At 35.3% G+C, this 18,183-nt stretch overlaps 1 protein-coding gene across 2 annotated transcripts in view; it reads left to right on the top strand.

Annotated features, from left to right (window-relative positions):
• Positions 1 to 14,345, top strand: part of LOC115232651 — a 28,288-nt gene extending 13,943 nt beyond the window's left edge. For both annotated transcript variants that reach the window (XM_029802654.2, XM_029802655.2), the window contains exons 7-8: positions 6,787 to 6,872; positions 14,229 to 14,345. In XM_029802654.2, coding sequence (XP_029658514.1) covers positions 6,787 to 6,872; positions 14,229 to 14,324 — 182 coding nt within the window. In that variant the 3' untranslated portion in view covers positions 14,325 to 14,345. The remainder of the gene's footprint in view (positions 1 to 6,786; positions 6,873 to 14,228) is intronic.
• Positions 14,346 to 18,183: the final 3,838 nt, after the last annotated feature.

Genomic DNA, 18,183 nt, shown 5'->3' with positions numbered 1-18,183 from the left:
AAAAACCAAGCCCAGTATACTCATCATGACTACCTGTCTGATAAGGGTACACCAAGCACATGCATCACAACCATATATGTATGCGACATGGTGATCTCATATCAAGATAAACAGCGCATGACCTTGCAGGTGGGGCCCAGTTAGAATTTTCTTCAGGTCGAGTCACCCATCACACACAAAAGGTCCCTGAATAAGGTTTGTTTAAGGCTGATGAATGAAACACCCATGTTTTCAAGGGTGAATTATCCAAACCCCAAAGAATTCCTCTCAACACATGGCTATGATGCTCCCCCTCTACTTCTGCTCGTGATCAGAGATGCACATATCATCAGCCACCAAAGGACATGCTCAACTGGTTAAGGTCAGGCAACTGACAAGCAAATCTGTGGTATTGAGCAAAATATTTGCTGTAGCCCATCTTTTATACCAAGACAAAACAATATACATGAAAACACTTCCAATCAGTTAAGATCAGAAGCCATGAGAGCCACTGCCTGGTACTGCATCAGGGCATTTATTATTATTATTATTATTATTATCATTAAGAAGTGCAAAGCTATATTCTTGTACTGACATTAGTGATCTTACAATATGAACAAAATACATGTACTATGTTTAGAACTATACAGATGCTCTACCGATACATTGGTTCTATATTATGCACAGAAATATATAGATACTTTGTAAAAAATATATGTAGGTGTATTACTGTATACAAAATATATAGATGCTATATTATGTGCAGAAATATATAGGTGAATTACTATACACATGAATATATAGGTACTATACTTTATACAGAAATATAGAGGTAATATACTATGTACAGAAATATATAGGTAATTACTGTTTTCGGAAACATATAAGTGTATTATTATGTGCAGAAATAAAAGTATTCTACATGATACAGAAATATATAGCTGCTATATTATGTACAAATGTATAGGTGCTCTGTGTGTGAGTATATATATATATAAACTAAAAAGCTAGTGCTAAAATCTCTCTAAGAGATGATCGCAGTAGTTGTATTAGCAAGTAATGTTTGTAGCCACTTCAAAATGGCTGTTCTGTTTGAATGGACTTTTAGGCAACTTTTTAACCCGCAAGAGCTACATCTGATATATTGCAAGCAAGGGAATGAGCCCCACCAACTTCTAGTGATGGGACCAGCATACCAGTCTGGTTTCAAGCTATTTCTGTCTCTCTTCAGTACTGGACACCTCGTCTTCTAGAGATAAAATCTTTATTATGATCAAACTAGGCAAAGGAGTGGCTGTGTGATAAGTAGCTTGCTTACCAACCACACGGTTCCGGGTTCAGTCCCACTGCGTGGCACCTTGGGAAAGTGTCTTCTACTATAACCTCGGGCCGACCAAAGCCTTGTGAGTGGATTTGGTAGATGGAAACTGAAAGAAGCCTGTCGTATATATATGTATATGTGTGTGTGTTTGTCCCCCCAACATCACTTGACAACCGATGCTGGTATTTTTACGTCCCCGTTACTTAGTGGTTCGGCAAAAGAGACCGATAGAATAAGTACTAGGTTTACAAAGAATAAGTCCTGGGGTCGATTTGCTTGACTAAAAAAAGGCGGTACTCCAGCATGGCCGCAGTCAAATGACTGAAACAAGTAAAAGAGTAAACTGATCACACATAGAAAAGGACATAACAAGACAAACAAATACAAAAATGTTATATGAGTTAGAATGAAACTTTTAAAAATTTAATTATAATGAGAAATAAACGAATAATTGGCTTACTTTTGCCTTTAAAATAAGAACTTTCATGTTCTTTTTAAAATTAAAACTAGAGATCAAAACAGCAGGTTCAAAAAATGAACCCGGCAGCCTATAATGTCCAGCAACTAGTTTTTTCATTCTTCAATGATTAACCTAACTTAATCATCGAAGAAAGAAAACAGATATACTTATGGTTGTAAGAGGGAACATGGCAGTTTTTGTCTGCCTGCTTCCCCAATACTTCCTTTCCACTCCTCTCCGACTTTGGCATAACGAATGTCAGACTCTTTGTCACTTTAAAAAATTTAATACATTGGTTTGCTTTAATAAAGCGTAACACCTTTTCATTTTTAACTTCAAAAGCAACAATCCTGTTAGTTTTTTTTAAACCTTTTAGTGTTGAAGGATGGGGTATGTTGAAATGCTGCCCTATAATTGTAGTGCCAGCTGGGTGGGATTGGGGAATTTTTTGGCGTTGTTCGTTGGTGTTTGTAGTTTTTCTTTTTGTTTGGGGAGGGGAGTTCGGGGTGCTTTCTTTTTTCCATTTGTAGGTAACTGTTGTGTAATCCATATCTACTTGTTCATTTTCTTTTGTTTGTTTTTTTCTTCCTTTTGTTCTTCATTCTGTTTTTCATTTTGTTTCTTTCCATCCTTCTGTTTTTCATTTTGCTTTTTTTCGTTATTTTCTTTTGTTAGTGCTGCATTCTCCTGTTTCTTTTTCTCTGTATTTTTCTCTACATTTTGAGGAGGGACCTCAACTGTTCTTTTCTTCATGCAGGTAGAGTGAACATGGCCCTTCTGCCCACCTGGGCCTACGTCCCTCCATTGGCACACAAATTGTATGCCCCTCCCCCACAAAAAGACTCTATCGGGCAAATTTTCTAGTGTTTGGTTATCTGCTTGTATGATCATTTCCAGCGTTTGTCCTCTCCAGTTTGTTGGTTCCTTTTTCCTCATGCTCAGGATTGTTAGTTTCCCTTCGATGCCAAATATTACTGCTGCCACTATCCACATGACTTTGTAACCAACAGGTATCTCCTCAACCATCACTTTCGCCATTCGACGACCCAAATATGTTGGCAGCAACATAATCTCTTCGCTCTTCAATGTTTGAGTCAAAATTTCTTTTGCTACATTAGCTGACTCAAATGTGCTTCTATTGTGGCACTTCTTACACCTCGGCTAATGTAGCGAATCTTGTTCCATACTGGTGCTATGCACCATCTGATGACTTCATTTTTTACTTCGGTGATTCTTTTCTCCTTTATACTGTAAACTTTGTAGATGACAGTTTTTTCACGAATCACCTGAACAGTTTCCTGGGGCAGTATTAACTTAGTTTCTTCTCCGGTTTTTTCAATTAATTTTCTGAACTGGAAGAGCTTGTCCATGGCTACTTCCAGTTCGATGACATTGGCACCTACAGTGGCGAAAAACTTTGTTTTTCCTGGGTGTCCTTTTTATTTTCGTTGTTGTTTTTACTTCCTCCCATCTCGGGAAAATCATTATTGGACATGAGGTCATACTCCATAATTTAGAACTTGTCTCAAAAGACAAGAGAACCATGTCACAAATGACAAGAGAAAAAATTTTCAAAAATAACCTATAAAGGTTTGCAGTTCACAAAAATTCAGAAATTTTCTGCCCCGTATTGACGCATAACTGAGGAAAAAACCGAGTCTGTGAGAGATTGCAGCAGCTTGCCTCTACTTGATATATATATAAATTCAAGTGACACATAGTTGCTGATTTTGCTACAAGCTAAAAAGCTAGTTCTAAAATCTCTCTAAGAGATGATCACAGTTGTTGTATTAGCATGAAATGTTTGTAGCCATTTCAACATGGCTGTTCCGTTCGAATGGACTTTACTGCAATTTTTTAACCCCAAGAGGCCATCCCCTCTAGCTGGTTAACAATGCACAGCTGTATCCGATATATTGCAAGCAAGGGAACGAGTCTTTACCAACTTCAAGTGATGGGACCAGCATACCAGTTTGGTTTCAAGATATTTCTACCTTTCTTCAGTACTGGACACTTCATCTGTTAGAGATGGCAGTATATATATATATATATATATATATCGACAGAGCGTTAGCACCTTGAGAGAAATGTTGTACCTAAGAAGCATCAGTTGTGGTGTGCAAGAGAGATGATTGCGCTGGTATGGTCATGTGGCGAGAATGGATGAAGATAGGTGTGTGAGAAAGTGCCAATCCCTAGCAGTTGAGGGAACCCGTGGAAGAGGTAGACCCAGGAAAACCTGGGACGAGGTGGTGAAGCACGATCTTCGAACTTTAGGCCTCACTGAGGAAATGACCAGCGACCGAGACCTTGGAAATATTCTGTACGTGAGAAGACCAGGCAGGACAAGTGAGCCCAGCCCACTTATGAATGCCTTTCCTCCCTTGGACACAAAGACCTGTTGAGGCAAGCGAAGTCGATATAGAACCTCATCCGAGACAGGCACCCATGCCAACTCCCTCTGCTTGCGAAGACATGTTGGGGCAAGCGAAATCGAAATCGAAACCGAATTGAACCAGCCAGGATCCCTGGTCTGGTGGTACGTAAAAAGCACTATCCGACTCGTGGCCGATGCCAGCGCCGCTTCGACTGGCTTCCGTGCCGGTGGCACGTAAAATACTCCAATCCAACCGTACGACAGACACCCATGCCAACCCCCTTTGCTTGTGAAGACATGTTGGGGCAAGCGAAATCGAAATCGAATTGAACCAGCCAGGATCCCTGGTCTGGTGGTACGTAAAAAGCACTATCCGACTTGTGGCCGATGCCAGCGCCGCTTCGACCGGCTTCCGTGCCAGTGGCACGTAAAATACTCCAATCCGACCGTACGACAGGCACCCATGCCAACCCCCTTTGCTTGTGAAGACATGTTGGGGCAAGCGAAATCAAAATCGAAATTGAATTGAACCAGCCAGGATCCCTGGTCTGGTGGTACGTAAAAAGCACTATCCGACTCGTGCCGATGCCAGCGCCGCTTCGACTGGCTTCCGTGCCGGTGGCACGTAAAATACTCCAATCCGACCGTACGACAGACACCCATGCCAACCCCCTTTGCTTGTGAAGACATGTTGGGGCAAGCGAAATCGAAATCGAATTGAACCAGCCAGAATCCCTGGTCTGGTGGTACGTAAAAAGCACTATCCGACTCGTGCCGATGCCAGCGCCACCTCGACTGGCTTCCGTGCCGGTGGCACGTAAAATACTCCAATCCGACCGTATGACAGGCACCCATGCCAACCCCCTTTGCTTGTGAAGACATGTTGGGGCAAGCGAAATCGAAATTGAATTGAACAGCCAGGATCCCTGGTCTGGTGGTACGTAAAAAGCACTATCCGACTCGTGGCCGATGCCAGCGCCGCTTCGACTGGCTTCCGTGCCGGTGGCACGTAAAATACTCCAATCCGACCGTACGACAGGCACTCATGCCAACCCCCTTTGCTTGTGAAGACATGTTGGGGCAAGCGAAATCGAAATCGAATTGAACCAGCCAGGATCCCTGGTCTGGTGGTACGTAAAAAGCACTATCCGACTCGTGGCCGATACCAGCGCCGCCTCGACTGGCTTCCGTGCCGGTGGCACATAAAATACACCAATCCGACCGTGGCCGTTGCCAGCCTCACCTGGCACCTGTGCAGGTGGCACGTAAAAAGCACCCACTACATTCACGGAGTGGTTGGCGTTAGGAAGGGCATCCAGCTGTAGAAACATTGCCAGATTAGACTGGAGCCTGGTGCAGCCTTCTGGCTTCCCAGATCCCCGGTCGAACCGTCCAACCCATGCTAGCATGGAGAACGGACGTTAAACGATGATGATGATGATGATGATATATATATATATTTATGCTTAATGGTCAAGCACTGGACGTGTAATCACAAGGATGTGAGTTCGAGTCTCATGGCGGGCTGCCAACAGATTTTTCTGCAAAATATGGATAGGTTATCCTGTTCATGCTATATTATTAGCATTATCCTACGTTTGAGAATAAAATTATTTCCTTATCTGTATCTTTCAATACATCTCAACATTTCTAAAGCAAAGTTTGTTTGTTGACTTTCAACATACAATAGTGTCTTATAAAGCTAGATTTATATATCCTAAATTTGCAGAAAAATTTGTCGTTGGGTCAGTTTAGCTTAATGGTAAAGCACTGGACACATAATCATAGGGATGTGAGTTCGAGTCTCATTGGCTGGCTGCCAACAGATTTTTCTTTAAAATATGGATACTTCAACTGTAAAAATAGATGATTGACCCTAGCCACACAAGCATGAGAAAATTGCAATAAAACCATAAAACAAGAAAATACTAAAATGTGTTAGTGTTTGGCCCATAAGAAATAATATCTTTCAGTGATCTTATGAATTCTGTAATAAATACTATTCAGCAAATTTGTTTTCCTACTTCCATGCCAATGTAGTTGTGGTTGTTGTTGCTGGTAATCTGGAGAGCTGTACCAGGCTCCAGTCTGATTTAGCTTCGCTTCTACAACAGGATGCCATTCCTAATGCCAATCACTCCAAGAATCTTGTGGGTGCCTTTTATGTGTCACTGGCACAAGTGTCTTTTACATGTCACCAGCACTGGCTATGATGATGATTTCACTTGGTTTGATGTGTCTTCTCAAGCACAGCAAATCGCCAAAGGTCTCAATCTCTTGTCATTGCCTCTGTGAGTGTTTCAAGGCGTAGAAGTGGCATGCTAGTCATAAGTCTTGTCATTTTTTTAAGATGGTACAGTGTGAATTTTAGGGGAATTTGATGGCTATTTCTAGTAGATCATGTGACTGTGTGAAGGCTTTCTTGTTGGTCTTTTGTGATTTTTCAACCTAGAAATTATATCTTGCTGTCTTAAGAAGAGGAGGTATGTGTAATTAGAGTGATGTAATCTTGAGAATATAGCTTAAAAAAAAGATGCCCACTTGATGGTCATGGTATGAATGCATTTGATAATAGTCTTGCTCAGTCAGGGTTCACCTGGGGCTAAACAACACCAATACCATAATTTGTATTTCTTTGTTGTCTTATAGATGGAGTTAAATATTTTCACCGCAAGCTTTCTGGAGATGAATTATGGACGAAATGGTCATCAGGATTTCAGAGAGATGTCAGAAATGTAAGCCTTTTCAGCTATTGTTTTGGGGTGTAACATTGATTTTTATTTCTTATTTTTTTTGTTATTAAATAGGGTACTGATATGGCTGTATTGTTAAGAATCTTGCTTTGCATCTGGTGTTGGCTCAATCCCACTGCACAGCACCTTAAGGCAAGAATTTTGTAATATAACTTTGGGTTGACTAAAACTTTGTCAGTAAAATTTGATTAATTTTGTCAAGGGAGCTTTTCCTAGTTTTTGTTGGCAAAATTAATCTCTTTTGCTTGATTCAACACCTCAGTATGACCCTTGGGCACATTCATTAAAGTCCATTTTAATGCGAGTGTTTGGACCAATTCTATGTTCTGAGAATAACTTCCTCCTTTTAGTTTAAAATGCTCTCAAAAATGACTGCCACCTTTCTTTTTTGACTAAACTATAAAAATACACTGCACTTGAAAGACAAAAAAAAATGTTAGGATTGCCTTAGCTTTTGGTCATAGGTTTGTTCGGTCATGGCTGACCTGAGCCTAAACAACTTGATATTTCAGTGTCTCTTTCTTTCTTTTTTAACACTCTCCTTACCATATTTCTGTATTTCTTACAACAGTGTCATCTTCATCATCATCGTCATCATTTAGCATCTGTTTTCCATGCTGGCATGGGTTAGATAGTTTGACCAGGACTGGTAATCTGGAGAGCTGTACCAGGCTCCAATCTGATTTAGCTTCACTTCTACAACAGGATGCCATTCCTAATGCCAATCACTCCAAGAATCTTGTGGGTGCCTTTTAAGTGTCACTGGCACAAATGTCTTTTACATGTCACCAGCACTGGCTATGATGATGATTTCACTTGGCTTGATGTGTCTTCTCAAGCACAGCAAATCGCCAAAGGTCTCAATCTCTTGTCATTGCCTCTGTGAGTGTTTCAAGGTGTAGAAGTGGGTGTGTAGTAAGTAGCTTGCTTACGAACCACATGGTACCGGGTTCAGTTCAGTCCCACTGCGTGGAACCTTGCGCAAGTGTCTTCTACTATAGCGTTGGGCTGACCAAAGCCTTGTGAGTGGATTTGGTAGATGGAAACTGAAAGAAGTGCGTTGTATATATGTGTATATATATATATATATATATATATATATATATATATATATATATAAATTATATGAATTGGTATTATCTGTAAGTCGATGACTGAAAGAAATCTATTCCTCCATTTTCTTATTTATATATATATATATATTATATATATATATATATATGTATGTATGTGTGTATGTATATGTATATATATATATATATATATATACATATACATACACACATACATACATACATACATATATATATATATATATATATATATATATTATATATATATATATATATATATATATATAAAAATAAGAAAATGGAGGAATAGATTCTTTCAGTCATCGACTTACAGATAATACCAATTCATATAATTTATTAACTAATTATTTAGATTAAATAGGAACATCCAAATCCAACAGAATAATACAGAATAAAACAATATACATCAATAAGTAAGATAATACCATAAGAATAATACATATAAAATGGATCTTACAGCTGTTTCAGCCTGTAGATAAGAGTATCTCATTATGCCCATATTAGTCAGATGTATTGAGGTAATATGCAGTTAAAAATGAGTTACTTATATATATATCTCCAGGCCTCGTCAGAGATTATAAAGTACAATTATAAAGATATAAAATGCAAATATGAATATTAAAGAAGGTACACATATACAATATGCATATATACATATACACATAAGTGTATATACACCTACATATACATATATATAAGTATATACATAATAATAATATACATACACATAAGGTTACAGTTAATCAGATCTATATACTGGAATATACATATATATATATATATCCACATCAAAGTGTACATATACAAAGTCCAAAGTTCATTGTATTACATTACTAAAAACTATTAATATCATTATTATTATTAATAATTCCAATAAAGGAATATGTGCATTCTGCTATTCACAATACATAGTAGATGGAAGATACCACATAAAATATAGTATAATATAATACAGTGTAACACAACATAATAAAATATAATATATTATATTACATATTAAATATGCAATATATAATATAGTATAACCTAATATATAGACAGATGCATATGGGAGATGCCAGTAAATTAATTAATTCAATATAATAAAATAATGCAAAACAATATACAATGTCATTATATTCATATATCATACAGCGAAAATCGAAACTTTAGTCTAAATCTACATACATATATATACACACAGGTACCAAATACATGCACATGCATACATGCGCGAAAGCATCCATTAATACATATACATATATAAAGGGATATTATCCTTTTACATCATACAAAAATTATATATGCATGTACATACATATAGTTCGCAGATCAATAGGTGAGTGATAGGTCTTAACGGGCTGATAGATTATTTACAATCTCAAGCTCAATTCAATTGGTTGGCACATTTGAATTTCATTGTCTTAGTTACGGTTGGTTGGTTAAAATACACATATGTACACATAGATAAACATAAGCACATAAATACACACTTATATACATACATACATACATACATATACATGCATACATATATACACATACCTATAAACACCCACTTACACATATATGTATATATATATATATATACATACACATACATACTAATAACTAAAAAAATAGTATTATAAACCATTAAATTGAAAACTATTCTAATTCTTAATATGTAGAAAAAGGCCTGAAAGGGTAATTCCTAATGTATAAAAAAAAAATGGCCTAAAAGGGTAAAAAACATTAGGATTAATATTTGGCAAAGGTTGGAAAGTATTCAGACAAAGCTTTCGAAAGAAATAGAAACTAAGCAAACTCATTTGACAAACATTTAAGGTATAGAAAAAAGAAGTGATTTACGGAAGATACAGAAATCAAAATTCACCGTGTAAATAAACCGTTAAAGTAATGTGAATCCAAGCATTCAGCTTGATCTCTCCATTTAAACTTGTTGTAAAAGTTAAGTTGTATAAAATACCGTAATAAAAACAATATATTAAGTATCTGACCAAATAACAAAAAGTATAAAAATGAATGATCAATATATAATATAATAAGTAAAAAAAAAAATGTACGTTTCATGGCTACAATTGAATTTGAATTACAATTAAGTTTAAATTCAATTGAAATAAATTTGATTTAAAATTATAGTCAATCTTCAGGTTAATGATAAATAGTTAAATAAATAAGCAAATAGAGTTAAACAATATTTATTTAAGAAATAAATAAAATAATAATTTTTCTTATAGAAAAAAATTCCATTAACTAAATTAGAAACTTAAAACATTAGGATTATTTCCTACAACCCATTTATTATGTTAAATATTTAATTTTTAAGATAAAAAAATAGATAGAAATATGTATTTATCTTTGAAGATATAATTTGGCTTTAAAAAAACATAAACTATCGAATATCTTTAACTCAGTTATACTCCAATATTTAATTAACAAATTATTTAACAAAATAATCGCTATTAATATTTTTAGATTTAAGTTCACCTCTAATAATTATAAAATAATAAATACATAAAAATAAGTATCTAAATTATAATCAACAAATATAGTAATTAAAAATCTAAAATTTCCTCTATCAATAAATATATAAACATATAACCAAAAATAAATAAATTAGTCCATTATTACTTACATAAATATTATAAATATCTATAGAATATATTTATGAAATACAATTTAAAAATTAAAAATCAAATTAAAAATGTATAACCTATCTTTAAAAAATCATTTGACTATTTTATGATCTATATACCACAGTGACTAACCGATATCTTAAAATTTACGTACAGTTATAATAATTATATACTAATAATAATTAAATAAATATACATAATAGATTCAAATTTAACAATCAATAGTTATATAGAATACAATAAAATTTCTTAAATAAAAAAGTTTACATAACTCTCGAAAACTGTGTCATTAACTAAAATTTCAAAACAGAAAAGAAAATTTGTGGAATTACGTTATTAACAGAAATAGAACAAACAGATAGAAAAATTCTTTTAACAATGAAAACTACGAATATATTTTATCAATGAAAACTATGAATATATTTTATCAATGAAAACTACAACTATATTTTAGCTTTAATAGATAAAGAGAACAAAGTCACTAATAGAGAATATAATCACTATACACTATAATATCTTTCACTATAAAACTAAAATTTAGAATTAACTACAATAAATTATACTCAAAACTCTATAAATTAAAATAATTTATATAACTACCATTTACTGTATATACTCTAAAAATCTTATAAAAATTAATTTATTTCATATATATAAAAAAAATATGGTTACGTTGGAGTCAAATCATTGTTTAAATAAAATAACTTTTAGACACATTCAATATTAACTCAGTAGTAATTCAATCATTATCTATATTATGATCACTAATTAATAAACTAAATTAATTTAAAAACTATAATGTAATTAAAATTCATTAATATAATATTAATTAAATAAACATCTAAATAAATTTTGTTTTTGGATTTGGTTTGCAAGATTCTTTATATGAGTATTATTATTACTAGTCCATAAGTTTAGGTAGTTTAATTTATTTAATTTATTTATCAAAAATTAATTTACTCAATTTACCAAGGTTTGATTTACATGGACAAATTAATCTAACTTTATGGTCTTTCAAAGTAATTCTAGGGTGCATAGGTACATAAGGTTCAGTTTTATTATCCAACTTATAATTCATCATTACTAATTTAGAGGCCTTGTTTATAGTATGAAGTGTACTTTCTATAACAATTTTATATTTTTTAATTATCTCTTTCTCTAAAAGGTTATCATATAATTTAACATCCAGTTTGTATAGATTCCTAGTTTTATCTGATTGTACAATAATACCATCCATATTTCTCATTTCTTTAATTCTAATAGCTAAATTTCTTAAATATTCATTATGTCTGTTTGGGTATTTATGAAATTTAATATTTTTCACCACCTTCCAAATATTATCTTCTAAGACCTGTAAATCTCTATTATATGGGGGTTCATTTTTAGATTTAAATTTAGAATTAAAATCATATGTATTCATAATATCGTTAAAATTAGATATATTACAGTTATAACAGTAGGCTTTCCATTTAACCCAAGAAACAAAATCCTTAATATTATTAATAAGTTTCAAAATAAATTCTTTCCTAGGGGGTATTGGAATATCCTTCAAAGATGAATTCCAAAATAGTAGTTCTATCTTACCTGTAAGTTTCATAACATACAAAATTGAGATTTAAATACACTCAATAAACGTAAGCTATCAATATAATAATAATTATAATAGTATATATATATATATATATGTATGTGTGTGTATATGTTGTGTGTCTGTGTTTGTCCCCCCCAACATTGCTTGACAACCAATGCTGGTATGTTTATGTCCCCATAACTTAGTGGTTCGGCAAAAGAGACCAATAGAATAAGTACTAGGCTTACAAAGAATAAGTCCTGGGTTTGATTTGCTTGACTAAAGGCAGTGCTCCAGCATGGCCACAGTCAAATGACTGAAACAAGTAAAAGAGTATTCAAGAATTTGGAAATTTAATAAAATAACTAAAATTTCCATTTATCCATCTTCATTATCATCATCATCATCATCATCATCATATAATGCCTGTGTTCTTTGCTAGCATGAGTCGGCTTGTGTTTATTTCATATATTTTGTATTCTGAGCTCAAATTCCACTGCCCCTTTTGAGTGTTACACTTAATCCATTACCCACCTACTCCTTGATTACCTTTAGCAGAACTCATCCTGTTGCAAGCTTTCAGGCTTGGTCTCTGTGTTTGAGGATATTTTCTTTACACCCTCCTACCAATCTTAGAAGCACTGCCCTTCCTCCTGAGTAAGAGATGAAAAAAAATGTGTGTTTCATTAAAATTATTGTAATTAAAGGATTAACCCTTCAATAAACCAACCAAAATTTTCACCTGATTTGTGTTCAAACTGCCAGGTCTGGCCTCTCACACCTACCTCAAAATGTCATTCTAAAAAAGAATCACATCATTGAAATCTTGAAGCTACAAGATAATGCAGAACTAATTCAAAACAATGCAAATAAATAAGTATTATATTTGACAGTAATCATCATCATCATTTAATGTCTGTTGTCCATGTTGGCATGAGTTGGACAGTTTGACCAGGGCTGGTAAGCTGAGGGGCTGCATCAGACTCCAGTCTGATTTGACATGGTTTTTATGGCTGGATGCCCTTCCTAATGCCAACCACTGAAAGAGTGTAATGGGTATTGTTATGTGACACCAGCATTGGTCACATTACTTCCATGAGGCCCAGTGCTTGAATGGTGCTTTTTACATGCCTGTTATGTGACACTGGCATCGGCTACATTGCCTCTATGAGGCCCATTTGCCTGTCCAAATCATATGTTCTGAGTAATATAAAACTTGCTTTTTGTAAGTTCCAAGTCAGTCTGGTGATTGAAAAACATTGGGAGTGTGTATCATATATGGTGCATGGGTACCCAGAGAAATATACCCTGTGTATCACATGTGGGTTAATGTGTGATATTAGGATAAGCAGAGGGTTAATACAGTTGGTTTTGGGTGGATTGCTATTGAAAGAGTTAATCTTCTTTTTGGATGACTTCATCTCTTTGAAGTATAGACTTCTCTTTACCCTTTATTCTTCATGAATCTTTTGAGATCTTTGATTCTCATTTTTCTGAGAAATATTTTGTTAGTCTATTTTCCATCTGTAATTACTTGCTCTTGGTTAAGTTTCTTTCTTAATCCTTGGTTTTTTTTATCTCTTAGGCAAATTATCTCTTAATCATTTGCTCTATTTTGTAGAGACCACTTATTTTTTTAGTTTTTAAGAGATGATTTGTGTTAATTAAGTTTATTTAGAGATCTTAAGATATTTGTCTAATTTCATATTTGCTCTCTCGCCCCTTTTTCTTTCTCCCTCTCTATTGATATAATCCATTTTTGTAGTTCATACTCAGGTGGGGAATTTAAATTTCTGTTTAAATTTACATTTAAAGTCTTTTCTATTTTAAATTTAAAAGTAAAATACTGTTTTATTTTAAATTAAAAGGAAAATCTAATTCTATTTTCAATTAAAATGTAAATCCCTTTTCTGTTTTGAATTTAAAATCTTGCTCTAGCATTTTCTATTTTGAATTGTAAAGTAAAAAACCTTGTTTGATTTTAAATTTAAAATCCTTTTGTTTTTAAATTAAACGTGAATCTCATCTTTATTTTCTATCTTCTTTCCAATATCAGCTTTTCATCACACGCCCAAATCGCTCCATGGCTTTTCACAGAGGGGAAAGCTCTCCAAAGAAAATGAAATTCCGTGAAGAAAATTTAGACAAATAAAACTTTCTATTTTGTATATTTTACTTGTGTATTTTTGTTGTTTTGTGTTAAATTTTCTTGTTAGTAGAACTGGAATTTTTACTTGTCATTCAGTAGATTGAGTTCAGCGTGTAATGAAAAATGTGGGTGTATGGTTAAGAAAATTTTTGTCGTCTAAGGTTTGGTCCCACTGTGCAGCACCTTGGGCAAGTGTCTTTTACTATAGCCCTGATTGACCAAAACCATGTAAGTGAGTTTTGGTTGATGGTGTCGTGTGTGTGTGTGTATATATATATATATATGTATGTATATATGTGTGTATATATGTGTGTGTGAGTGTGTGTCCTTGTCTTGACATCGTTGTTCAGTGTTGTTCATTTCCAGTCTTCCATGAAAACCATGTCTGGTGACATGTGGAAATATTACTTGGCTTGGAAATAGGTGAGAGTTGGTGACAGAAAAAGCATTGAAGTGCCAATGATAGTTAAACAATACTAATGGAGGTGAATTCCAAAACAAATCATCATCATCATCATCATTTAACGTCCGTTTTCCATACTAGCATGGGTTGGACGGTTTTGACTGAGGGCTGGCAACCAGATGGCTGCACCAGGCTCCAGTCTTGATCTGGCAGAGTTTCTACAGCTGTATGCCCTTCCTAACGCCAACCACTCCAAGAGTGTAGTGGGTGCTTTTTACATGCCAACTGCACGGGGGCCAGTCAGGCGGTACTGGCAATGACCTCGCTTGAATCTTTTTACACGTGCCCCCTGGCACAGGTGCCAGTGAAGCGACGTTGGTAACAATCACGCTCAGATGGTGTTCTTGGCACCCTACTAGCACAGGCATAAGTGCCAGTAAGGCGACACTGGTAATGATCATACTCGAAAAGCCGCTCTGTCAACGATCACACTCGTATGGTACTCTTTGCACCCCGCTAGCACGGATGCCAGTCATCAGGTTTAAAGAATGTAGTTTACTGTGATAGATTTGGCAAAGTATTGTGGAGGTGTCTGGTTACATCAGAGGACTGGTGGCTTTCTTGTTTCAGCAAAAGCAGAGATGGAAAGACAACGACTTCAAAAAGCACTTTGATAGGTTAATAGCATAGTAGGAATGATGGCTGAAAGGCACCTCTGCACAGAACTACCTTATAGTAGCAGCAGTTGTTGCAGCATGGATGGAAGACACATCTCCACATGATATTGTATTATGTACTCTGTTGTCTTTTGACTTTAAATGAACTTGGTTCTTGGATGTATTTGTCATACTACATAGTTCTAGGATGCGTGCATTGGGCAAATGCAGCAGTTATCATCATCATCATCATAATTCAACGTGAGCAAGCTGGCAGGAGTTGGGTGGTTTGATAGGATCTGGTTACAGAACTGCATCAAGCTCCAGTGTCTGACATAGTTTCCACTGCTTGATGCCCCACCTAACATCGACCATTTTTACCTTGAGTACTGAATCTTTTTTTCACAGTGCCCACATTTGGGAGGTTGTCAAGTAACTTGTAAGACAAGTGAGTGGATTGCTCTAGTGAATGAGGCAGCTTTATACTATGTCGTATAGGAGCTATACGACAAATACAACGAGGGCAAATCGTTGGTCTGAAATAGGAGTAACTACACCCCCTCAAAAGGTAAGAACAAAACTCTTGATCATTTCTGTGAACACATCTCGAATTACCCATATCAACATGTGCACAAACAAAAAACGCAAACCAAACTTCAGCAAAAAAGAATGGGCTGAGCTGAACAAATTAAAAGATGACAAAACAATAATCAAAGAGGCTGATAAAGGGAGTGCAGTTGTCTTAATGGACACAATATTTTATATAACTTTAGTACTATCCATATTGGAAGACACAACATATTATGAAAAAGCCCAACACTACAATCAGCAGAAAATAATGAGAGACCTAAAATCCATGTTAAACCTATACAAAGAAGGGCTTACCGACAAAGAATATGACTTTATGACCAATTTCAAAAGTAAAACCAGCCAATTCTACGGTATTCCCAAGATACACAAAAGTGAGAAAATAAGTAACGCTTGCAAGATAACCACAGACATAATAATTAAAGTCCCTACTCCTAATGTCCTCAAATTGAGACCTATAATAGCAGGTCCCGCATGCGAAACCCACCGCATCAGTAACTTTTTAGATATCCTCTTAAAACCATTCCTCAAGCATGTCGAAAGCTATATAAGGGACGACTTGGATATGCTCAATCACCTTCCTAAAACAATAAACAAAAATACCCTACCAGTATCCTTCGACGTATTCAACCTCTATTCCAATATCCCCCACAACCTAGGAATAGAGGCAATTCAATTTTGGCTAGAGAATTACGCCAACGAACTCCCCCACATCGCATCAAAAAAGAATTCGTGATAGAAGGGCTAAAATTCATCCTGGAAAAATAACTACTTCGCCTACAAAAACAACTTCTACTGACAAACATCGGGGATTGCGATATCCTAGTCATGAGATATCTAGAAATTAGTCTTTATCGTAAGGTTTTAGAAAGATACGGCAGCACTTTCTCCCTCTACATAGAAAATAACTGGAAGAGATACCTAGTTGACTGTTTCATTCTTTGGCATGAAAATATAGAGAAACTTAAAGAATTCCAAGCACTTTTAAATGGACTTGATGTAAACATTCAATTCACGATGGAATATAGCCAGCAACAACTTTCCTTCCTCAACGTCCTCATTAAGAAATCTAACAATGTAATAGAAACAGATATATACTATAGATTCCAAGCAATATCTACCATTCAACTCATGCCACCCCAGAATGAATATCCCCTTCAACTTAGCAAAAAGGATATGTACTATAGTTTCTAATGCAAACACTAGAGACACATGACTACATGAACTAAAGGATACACTCATCACCAGGAACTATCCACCTTCACTAATTGACATATGCTTTCAACGTGCCCTTCTACTCAACATCCAGGAACTCAGACATCCCAAATTAAAGAAACATTTACAACCAAAAGTCCTACCATACATCTCCACACGCAACACTCTCAACAATAAAACTTTCGACACCATCCTCCAAAACATACCCCCTGCTAAAAAAGGACCACAGAATGAAGTCAATCCTCCAAACACACACCATCATAAAAAGCAAGAGACAGCCCAAATCTACGAAAAGTCTCCTAACACAAGCCGGAATACGTTCAACAACACAGAAGCCGTCAGTAAAAAAATGCGGAAGACCCAACTGTGGGATATGCATCAATTTAATTGAAGGATCAGAGTTCTCCTTCAAACAGGGACAACGTTTCACAGTGAAAAGCAACTTCACATGTACTTCGGAGAACCTAATTTACGCACTAACCTGCTCTAGGTGTCAAGAGCAATACATAGGCCAAACAAAAAACAGTCTACGTAAAAGAATGGCTCTGCACAGATCCCAGATCAAAATTCCCCAGAACAGAAAAATAGCATTCAGCCAACACATAGACATTTGCGCCAATAACAGAAATCAAGCTTCAGAATTTTTCCCCTCCACCAATTCAGGGACGATACAACCTGGAGCCAACGAATTAGTAAAGAGACTCTATTACAAAATACAGACCCCTTTTGAACGCATCTACGACAAACAACTTATCTACCACGGCCTTAGAATAACACAGATACACACGCAAATATTAAAAATGATACACTCAAGAGATTCCCAAGAATTCATTAAAAATAAGTCCCAATCACTGCTATAATTCATAAGGTGCCAATTTTAAGTCATTTGAACATTTATCACCATACTACTTTCACACTAACTACATTCCTTTTTATTCTCCCTTCTTCTTCTTCTTCTTCTTCCCTACCAAGAATTCAGAACGACCTCGAACCCACAAGA

This window comes from Octopus sinensis, linkage group LG2 (genome assembly GCF_006345805.1).
Source record: "Octopus sinensis linkage group LG2, ASM634580v1, whole genome shotgun sequence".
Taxonomy (NCBI): Eukaryota; Metazoa; Mollusca; class Cephalopoda; order Octopoda; family Octopodidae; genus Octopus; species Octopus sinensis.
The sequence above is the reverse complement of the archived record's forward strand: the minus strand, read 5'-3'. Positions and strand labels throughout refer to the sequence as shown.